We start from the raw sequence: 10,529 nt of genomic DNA on the forward strand, positions 1-10,529 counted from the left end.
TGCTCTCCTGATACTTCTCCACTTTCCTCTCCAATTCCATAGGCAGTTTTCACCCCGCAGTTGTGCAGTGCCTTGGAAATGAGCATGGGAACCCGCTCTGCCCTGTCCCCTTGGGATGGGTTGAAGAGGAGAAATCCCCCAGCTCCAGCAATGCAGCTCTCCCTCTCCTGTGCCTGCACCACGGTAAGATGCTCCACTCATCATAGAGAGGGAAGCTTTGCAGGCAGGGTGGTGAAGGGAGCAGAGCTGGGAGCAAAACCCTTGCCCCAAGTATCCATACCTCTGAGCAGACATCCATATCATCAGGAGTAGCCAGCATGGATTCACCAAGGGGAAGTCATGCTGGACCAACCTGATAACCTTCTGTGAAGAATGGACTGGCCTGGTAGGTGAGGGGGGAATAGTGGGTATTACCTACCTGGACTTCAGGAAGAGCTTTGACACTGCCTCCCATAAGATCCTCATAGAAAAGCTGATAAAATACAGGCTGGATGAGCAGTGAGGTGGACTGAAAAGTGGCTGAAGGGCTGGGCCCAGAGGGTGGTTGTCAGTAGCACGAAGTCCAGTTGGAGGCCAGTAACTAGCGGTGTACCCCAGGGGTCAATTCTGGATCCAGTCGTGTTTAACATCTTCATTGATGATATGGATGATGGGACAGAGTGGACTGTCAGCAAGTTTGCTGATGACACCAAACCGGGAGGAGTGGCTGATGTGCCAGAGGGTTGTGCTGCCATCCCGAGGGACCTCAACAGCCTGGAGGGGTGGGCTGGCAGGAACCTCATGCGGTTCAACAAGGGCAAGGGCAAAGTCCTGCACCTGGGGAAGAACAACCCCATGCACCAATACATGCTGGGGGCCACCCAGCTGGGAAGCAGCTTTGCAGAAAAGGACCTGAGGGTCCTGGTGGGCACCAAGTTGGACATGAGCCAGCAATGGGCCCTTGTGGCAAAGGTGGTGAATGGTATCCTGGGCTGCTTTAGACAAAGTTTTGCCAGCAGGTCAAGGGAGGTGATCCTTCCCCTTTATTCAGCACTAGCGAAGCCACACTTGGAGTTATGCATGATTTATTTCCCTTCCAACATGGATTTCCAGTGTTGATGCTCTTTTTGTTACTGAGTTAGACATGAAGCAGTTTTTATGTCCACTGTGGACTTGAAGCGCACTAGAGACTTTCTGCAAACAGGGAGCCATTCATCTCCTGTTCACTGGTTTTGACCACCTGAACAAGTGTGCTTCCACGCACAGTATTCATTTGGTTTGTTTTTGGTATTTCTCATGGCTTGACTCACACCTTTCCTGGGGCAGACCCCAGTCCCACAAGGAGCTCATTAGTACAGTGCCAAGCCAAAGGTCTTCAGTTCATGGTAGCACCCGGTCCATAGGTGCACCAAAGGTGCTAGTGCTTGCTGCGTGAGGAGCAAAAAAATGTAGAATTAAAAAACCCCAAACCCAACATTGAAAGGGCTGAAAATGTGGTGTTTTGACACCCGTGCAGCTGGAAGAATCCACGTCTGCCTGGAGATAAGCTCTTTTATTCCAGACTTTAGACACGCTGCAATGTGTGAATAACAAAAACTTCAAGTATTACTTGCTGCTCCTGGCAGTAGCTCCTACCTAAACCATACAAAATTCCTTATCTGGTAACATTCCCAAAGGAGACATCTTTCAGGAGGGCTGGGCAGCCCCCCTACATGACTTTATGTGCTTATTTCTCATACACAAACATAACAGCACACTCAGATGAAACGTTCAAAGAAAGAGGTACTTTTTAATGTGACACCAAACTCATTTTTGCAACGCATTGCTGCGAGGTATTCTTGCACCAAACCTTCTAGCGTGGTGAAAGTAGGGGTCAGATCATTGAAATGGACCTGCAGGCTCCTGCGGAAGTTGATTGCTAACTTGGGTCCTTCCTGATGACTTTTTATAACTTCCAAGGGGTTGGCACCCTCAGAGAGTATTACCGTTCCTAATGGGCTCTGAGGCAAGGGAATACACCAGGATAAATGCACCATGAGCCAAGTCCCTCTTCAGCATATTGTGTCTTTCTTTGCTTGGCTATGGCATCCGTATAGCCCGGGAGAGGATGCAGAAGTGAATCTCTCTCAAGATGTGTCATTTTCTAAAGGCCGTTTTCCCTCTAACCTCATTTCCCTCTACTCTTCTCTGTTGTAATGGGGACAGTTTTCATCTCCTGACATCACCAGAAGGGCTGAGAGATGTTGAAAGCACTTCTTCTTGGAAGAAAGCACTGCATGGCAAAGGAAGAATAATTGTGGTGACAGTGCAGGGAGAGCAGATATGTCTCCATAAAAAGATTTTACAGCTTCATTTGCATTCAAAAAAAAAGTGGCTTTTTTTTGTTAGAAGCAGCAGAGAAACACAAGAAATTCAGCAGCTCAAAATATTCCCAAAGGACAAAAAGAACAAGGGTTAAAAAAAAATAAATCAAATCCAGTCCTACCAAATCACATCTATTTCAAGCAGCAAAGACTCTGTTGTCCTGGTTTGACTAAAACAGGATTGTTTCTCCTTTCATGAGTTTTTCTTTCAGTTAAGTCCCTTCTAAGTAATGGCACTTTCTGACAGTACAGCTACATGTTTTTCAGACACTGCGTTTCAGGCCTGATAACGCTCAATGTTTATAGTTGCTACTGAAGTATCAGTAGGATTGGTATGCAGAAAGGCCCATGTTTATACTTAGCCCTATGAGAACCAAGGCCACTGCTGGCCCTCTTTCGTTAAGCGAGTAAAAAGTTGTAAAAGGGTCGCACCTGCAGAAGAGTGCGGATGGGACAGGTGACCAAAAACTGACCAACGAGGTATTCCATCCCATCCACGTCATCCTCAGTATAAACCTAAGCAATCACGAGGGTCTCGCTCTCTTCTCTCATGGCCGGCATCCCTGTGGGACCCTGCTCGCTCTCCTGCCTCCGACCCCGATCTGTGCATCCCTGAATCCGGTTCCTGCCGGCTGCGCAGTCCGGTCCGGGACGTCCGGGTGCCCGCCCTGGCGCGGCAGCGGTGCAAGTCGCTGTGGGCTGCGGGCTGCAATCCCCCACTGTCATCAGGACGCTCAGTATCGGTTTTGTATACTTTACCTCTTATTTCCATTATGAGTAATATCAGTATTAATATCATTATGCTATTTTCCATTATTAAAGTATTAATTTCCAATCCGTAAGTGTCTCTCCCTTTTCTCCATCCCTTTCCCCCCCTGAGGGGAGGGAGGGGTTAACAGACAGCGTCTGCCGCCCCTTTGAAGAGCCGGCCCAGCCGTGAGCGGTGACATGCGTGTGAGGGAGTGACCAGCCTGGGGCTGAGGCCAGGTCCCTCCCCACTCTAGGAAATTATGGGATCTAGCAGGCATTGCCCCCAAGCCCAGCCAAAGCCTCGCTTCTGGAGAAGGGACAGACCTGCCATGCGTTAAACCTCTCTGGTGGGAGGTGGTACAGCCCCAGGCGGTCATGGCCGAGACCCGCGTGGTGGAGCTCAGTGTGACGGTGCCACATGCCCCAAGAGTGGATGCGGCACAAACCAGAGCTGCGCGGTGGCGGTGGTGGCAGCGGAGAAGGGACTGAAACTTCATTTTAAATTGACACCTATGTGTGATCGCGGAAGGGTTGAATTTATGAGAGCCCACCAGCAATGACTGGGAGAACAACCAGCACCTTTGCAAAGAGCAGGTGTGGATAATCTGACCAAAACGACCCAACCTATCAATGGCCCATATGGGACAAGGCTGGTTCAGACACCGCAACCTAAGCATACCCAGGTCAGCTGGTAGCAACCATTAAATGGTGTTTGGCATACGTGGCCTCCCATAATGTATGTTAAAAGGACATAGAAAAAGCATAGACTCTGCTAACAGTGCCTGGCAAATTTGGCATTGGATCAGGCAGATTTCCATTGTCAGAAGTGCAAAAAAAAAATGTTTAAGACTAGGAGGATCCCTTTACCGAGTGGAACCGAGCCAGGCGTCTCAGCTCTACGCACAATTTTAGCTCACTGCAAAATTACCACTGCTTACCCTCCTTCTTCCAGCAAGTAATGAGATGGCAGAGGCTGGCGATATGGATTCCAGGTGAAAAAATAAGGAGAAGCAATATATCAGGGCTTCAATCACAACTGTATGAGAAGTGATTTTTCCTTCTTGCCAGACATACCTTTTTTGTACACAGACATTAATGCTCGTGGAACAATGTTTGGTCAGCCTTAATTTTCAGGTTGGATCCCTGCCCGTTTCTCTGGCTGAGCAGCCCAAGGTTTCCTCCTGCTGCTGTGTCCAGCTCTCGGCAGGATTTGCGCATTCGTCGCTGCGTGCAGCCGGGGTGAAGCGCACACAGGGTCTCTAACGCACTGCAGTGGAGCTGAATCGCTCCTGATGCGGCTGGCTCAGCCTCCTCTCTGCCTTCCCTGGCTGGTTCATTAGCATCAAACTGTTCAAAGGGATGGAAATTAAATTATATTTAGGTCAGAAACATATTTTAAGCAAAAATACCTATTATATTTAAAGCATCTTTTTCAGAGACTCTCTGTCTGCTGCTTCCAGGATGGTTGCACAAATACTTACTGTCCTTGATGTGTTTTTTAATGATACAGCAGGCACTTCCAAAATCTGGTTTTTGTTTAAATATAAATTAGGCTCATTCTCTCTCTCAATCCAATTAATGCTGGTAAATAAGAAACCATCTTCTGGCAGCTCATTTAGGTATCCAAAACAGGCAAAAGTCCAGGTTACCCCAGATAACTTTGAAAGAGAGAGAAAATAGCTCTGCCAGAGAGAGTGAGGGGGTTGTAGCACTGCCGCTGCCCTGCTCTCTGCGAGGAGGGAGCAGGCGGGCAGGCAGGCGGCTTTCCAGGAGCACCAGCAGTCAGACATCGCTCCCACACTTTGGGCTGCTACTCCTTTTAGGCACTGGCCTCTCCATGACTCTGTGCAATCACATCTTAAACAGCTTCAAGCATCTGGCTACACCTCCTATCAAGACTGCATGAATGATGATCTCCTTGGACTTTATAAATATTGATCATTATTCTGGAAGCAACTCAGCAGACAGAAGGTACTCTTCAGCCCCAGCTCCCGTGCTCCTAGAGAAGAGGCTGTGTTGACTCACAGTCAATACACTTTCAACTGGAGTGTATCGTGACGCTTAGGGATCCTTGGCTGTCCATGCTTAGATCAATACTCCAAAGTCCCCTGTGAAGAAGCCAGGGACATGGTTACCTTGCCCAGGGCTTCCAGTGGGACAACGCAATACCAGTCCTAGAACAGCCCAGAGCAATTTTTTGCAGCGCTGCATGACACCTCCCTCCTCCAAGGGACAGAGCCCACAGCCTCACTTGTTTACACCAACACATACCAGAGCAGAGGAACAGGGCGGCTGCTGCTGCTGCTTCTCCTCCGCAATCTGCCCAGGAGAGCATCTGGAACAGCCCGCTGGCTTGCCCTGCTGCTGACATGTCCTCCCACCCGCTCATAAACTTTCCATTTCCATGAAGGTTTCATCTTGCATTTGATTCCCAAGACAATTTTCTCTCTCCTCCTATGGGGCCACAGCAGGAGACAGAGACCCAAGCACAGCTGGCTGCTCCCCCGCTGCCCCAGGCCCTGTCAGACTCGTCTGCAGCAAGCCCTAGCACTGCAGGCATCACCGATGCAGGGCTCCTTAGATGTCTCAGGGAGGAGGTGATGCTGTTTTTCTGCCCTTCCTCCAGGGGATCTTCAAGTCCCTCGTCTCTCACAGAGCAACACTCTCTTTAATCTGGGTCTGTTTGAAGGAGGCATTAACACAGGAAAAGAAAAGTTGGATAGAGGAAGCCAATTTTTAGGAGTTTGTTAGAATAGATGAAAACATTCCTCTTTTCCAGCATTGATAGCGATCTTCCCCTCCATCAGCAGCTTCACCGATCTGCTCTGGCCTGCCCTGTGCTGGGCCAGGGGGCACATCACTCTACTGCCGTCTCCCTGACCCGCAATGGGAGTGGGGAGCGAGGCAGCTCTCACCCAGCTGGGAGAGGCACCCAGCGCCTCAGACCTTTGGCGAGGGGAATAGGAGCAGCTTGAGAAACACATTTTTCTTTCCAGCCTGAGCTGCAGTGCCCTTGCCTCAAGCGCACTCATCAGATAAAATGCACTTTAGGCTGAAAGCAGGCACAGAAACTGGTTTGAATGGGGTTAGACAGAACATTCACCCAGGAAGGCTTCAGCGCCTCACGGTGTTATTGGGTTAGCATCAATGCAGCACATGCGCTCCAGCAGCCAGAGGAAATAGCCGGTGCCTTCGTCAGAATTGATGGCTTTATCCTTTGCATTAGCACCAAACTGCTGGTGGTGGCTGCCTTCGCTTGCAGCAGCAGCTGTTCTTCTTCTGGCATGTGTGCAGAGCCCTGCTTCAACTGCAGAAAAAAAAAAAAATAAAAAAGGGCACTATGGATTGTACGTGCTCCTGTTCATTCAAGCAGTGCTTGTCCCGACAGGGCAGTAGCAGTGTATAGTTGTCCTTCAAAAACAGCCCTAACCGGCTGGAACAGAACAGAGCAGCCATCCCTTCTGAGAGCCAGAAGCTGTTAGAAAGGGCAGGAAACACTGATGGCACCTGCTCGGGTAGCTCGACCTCGCCAGCCCTCCCGAGGGCTGCACGTGGTGGACGAGAGACAGAAGGCATGCCCTACCAACCACCCCACCCATTCCCTCGTGTGCAGGACGTGCCTTCCTGAATGACAACAATTACAACCGCCATACAAACCACAATGAAATGTGTTTATTAAGTAAACCCACTACTTTATACATGATTATGCTGGATATAGATGCAGTATCAGTGCTCTTCTAGTAAAGCCCAGTATTTCTTCACTTAAGCTTTAATAAACCTATACTTCGCTTTTGCAGACTAAAAATTCAGTATAAACTACTGGTGAGTTACGAGCATGAGTAGTTGTACTGTATTCAGGATTAGTTCTCAGTTTCTGTCTTTCGCTCCTTGTAAACCTACCTGCTTTTCTCCAGCGTTAACCTTGAATTTAACCAGATTAAACCTAGACAGAATTGGTACAGCACTTTTTTTTCTGTGAGCTGATCACTGGATCTGACTTATCGGTTCCGTGGGTTGATATCTAGAAGCTTGATACCAGATCTTGGAAGTCTGTCTACACAAAAGTACCACTTTAACTAGCAATACGATGTCTGTGAGACCTCCACCATCAGCCTACGCTTCCCTCGAGGAAGGAGGAAAGGAGTGGAAGTGCTGATCAAAAAGGGCCTCCCACAGCACCAGTGTAATGAAACATCCTGCCTGGAAGTGCAGGAGATTACAGGAGGCATTCAAGGAAGCTCTGGTGAGGAGAGACAATATGCAGTGGGATTTCAAATAGTCCTTCCCTCAAAGGAGGGCCTCAGATTGATTTTTTTTCTTGAGTCGAGTAAATCAAAATAAGCAAACAACATTCCCAACTAGGCACATGACAAATTGGAAGATGACGAAGGGGAGAAGTTTCTGTTTATTTATTCCTCTTTAAAATGACTTAAAAGCAAATTTAAAATACTATTTAAAAAAAGAAAGGATTCAGAATATCAAGAAGCTGAAAATAAAACCACAAAGGAGGCATTACAAGGTTAGCAGAACATAGAAAGCATAGTTAGCATAAAACAGATTTACAGTCTCAGTCAGTGAACGGCAAATTCATGCTGCCCATGTAAATGGAACAGCACGTAATACTGCCCCTACCCTCTGGAACACAAAATTCTTTTATCATTTTGTTTTATTGTACTACTGGATAGGAAAACACAACAATTTCAAAACCCAACATTTTCAGTTGAAAGAGAACAACAGTAAAAACATGACATTGCTCTGTAGGCACTGATAAATGTTTTTCTATGGTAAAGGAGTGTGCCAAAGCACAATTCAAAATTGCATAATTCCTCTTAAAACGATACAGCCCTGGTGTGACTGCAAATAAAAAACAGCTATGAAATTTCTCTGGCACTGCCTGACTGCAGCCCTGCCCACTACGAACTGTCTGCAACAGTGGAGTTTGGACAGGGCTAGGCAGGAGCAACAGGCAGCAATACTGGAAAATGAAGGTATCTCTTGACAAGTCAGAGCACTCTTACAGCTCAGATCCATGGAGGGCTTTTGTTACGCTGACAAAGAGTGTCTGTGTGTGCTTGCCAAGGCCTTCACTCTGTGTGTTTCAAGTTACACCCGACCTTGAGGTGCTGAGACCTAGTAAGGGGCAAACGGGAGCAAGAAAAGGTTCCTGCCTACAGACCTGCTCAGAAATAGCCACTCTGGTGGCCAGCAGCTGCTGGCAGGAGGTCAGCTGCAAGCCATGCCCAAGCTTGCCATCAGCAGATGACTGCTTCTCTCTCCTCTCCCCTCACCGAGCACAGGCAGCTGTAACATTACTTACACGCTCCTCTGCAGAGCACTCTGATCAGACTATGGAGCCCTTACGTCCTCTGAGGGGAGGGACGTGGACTTTGCTAGGATCTGCAACAAACATCAGCCCAAAGCAACTGGGGGGAGGCAGCTGCTGGGGCCTTGGAGAGGATTAAAGAAGTGCCTGTGCAGGGCACCCTGAAGCAGATTTTTACCTTGCAAGCATCCTCACTTCTGAGACTTGTCCTCCCCCTGTTTTGGCACATGCAGCCTTCCTGCTCCCCCTCTCTGGTGGGCAAGGTGCCTGAGATTAGCAGCCCGGAGCCCCAGCGTCCCTGCACGCAGGGGAGGAAAGATGCAGTTCAGTCTTCTGTTTTACTAGGGAGTCTCTGGCTTAAAAAGTCACTTTTTAAAAAAATGCCATAGCAGGAAGCAGTTAATCAAACATATCCTCAAACATGCGTCGCCCCATGGCTATGTAAACCTCTTTTTCTTCCGGCGTCATCTGGGCCACCAGCTCAGGGCGCTGGCTCACTTGGCTGTAAGAGTGCGGACGTCCAGCCACTGTGACAGTGGGGTCCTCTGCCACCACCTCAAACTCTTCATCCTCCTCCTCATCCTCCAGCCCATATGTTGTGGTGGCTGTGGCAGGAGGGCAAGGAGGGGATTCTTCCTCCGACTCGCTTGTCTCGCTCTCGGAGGCACTTGCATTGGCTCCGGAGAGAGGAGCGGCACCTCCGACAGTGACTGTTGAGGCAGAAGGTGTCTTCTTCTCATGGATAAGCAGAGCACGCATCACCTCCTCATTATCATCCAGGGCTGCCCGGCCTTCCTCACGCTCCTGGAAGGCATCCAGATCCCGGCCCCCTGTAAAGAGACACAAGGGAATGATCACTTCCTCACAGAGATCTGGGTAATGGCCCTGAAGGTTTTCTGGACCCATATTAATTACTGCCACTGAGCACGCCAGGCCAAGTCACATCCTTTCCCTATGCCAGCTCCTCCTCTCCTTTAAAAGACAGACATAGTTATGTTTTTTTTCCTAACAGCAGAGCAAGTATTGACATTTCCTAGGAGCTGGGAGGCCTGGAGTCACTGTGGCTCCCAGCTCGGAGCTGCAGCCAGGAGCACATCACAAGAGAAGAAAACAAACACATGATGGGCAGGCACCTGGGAAAGAACCCCCCCCCTCGCCGGGAAGGTGTCCAATTCGGGTGCCCCTCAGCTGGGCTGATGCACCTTCCTTGCTGTGGAACAGAAAGCGGTCCTTGGGACCTAAATCTGGGCTTCCAGATACTCAGAGTATGCACCTAATAATGACACTTGTCAGAGATAGAGCAAGTATCTTGGTGCTGTTTCACAGGTGAACAAGCACAGGCTGTTTCCTTTTTGTCCCTTTGTTTCCAGGTTGTATGACCTCAGCCTGGAGGACCTGTGGTCATGACCAAGACCACCAGGTGTTGCCAGCACAGACCATAAATACAGACCCAAATATCAAGCCCTGCCCTGCTGAGCTCCCTATCTATAAAGATTAAGACAGGGAAGCAGATGAATCGAGGCAGAGAGGGAGTACGCAGAAACCACGTGTTATAAAACAACATTCAAAGTAGCCATGTCTGGTAAGCTCAGAAGAGCACCTATCAGGCAGGAAGGGGAAAAGCTCATTACAGGAACATGGTGGTGGTATCAAGTTGGATCCATCTCATGAAGCAGATGCAGCTTGCAGACAAGCTGCGCAGCACAGCGTGGAATGCTGCATTAAAACAGCTCCTGCTCTCCAAGCTGAAACGCAGCCCAGCCAGTCTCTGGCTCCCTACCTGGACCTCTTATTTGAAGGGGACTGGGGACTGCAGTTTCCCAGCTGACAGATGCATGGCCTGTGCTCCTCTTTCAGTAAGCTTGGCTGTACAATAGCTGGGAGGGTTTGCAATGGCTTGGGTAGGCAGGGTGTCTGCAGTTCCTGGATTCAAAAGGTAAAATTCTTTCAAAAAGTGGCATTCTGCAGAAAACCTGTCCTAATCCTACATTTGATGAGAAAACTGAGTCCACCCAGCACCAATAAAACTACAGGCAGTATAGAAAAAAAAGAAAAAAAACAAACTAGAACAAAAAATGAAACTGAGAACTTTATGTAAAAACAAGGCCTAAAAA

The 10,529-nt window shown here is 48.8% G+C and overlaps 1 protein-coding gene across 1 annotated transcript; it reads right to left on the bottom strand.

Moving 5' to 3' along the window:
* Window positions 1-8,814: 8,814 nt before the first annotated feature.
* Window positions 8,815-9,245, bottom strand: LOC104166479 (general transcription factor IIE subunit 1-like; the record flags this gene model as incomplete). The annotated part of the gene is made up of 1 exon (XM_009706423.1): window positions 8,815-9,245. A coding segment is annotated over one exon (431 nt), but the record flags the coding sequence as incomplete, so codon positions are not given.
* Between the last annotated feature and the right edge of the window lie 1,284 nt (window positions 9,246-10,529).

This window comes from Cariama cristata, unplaced genomic scaffold (assembly GCF_000690535.1).
Source record: "Cariama cristata isolate BGI_N322 unplaced genomic scaffold, ASM69053v1 scaffold3438, whole genome shotgun sequence".
Taxonomy (NCBI): domain Eukaryota; kingdom Metazoa; phylum Chordata; class Aves; order Cariamiformes; family Cariamidae; genus Cariama; species Cariama cristata.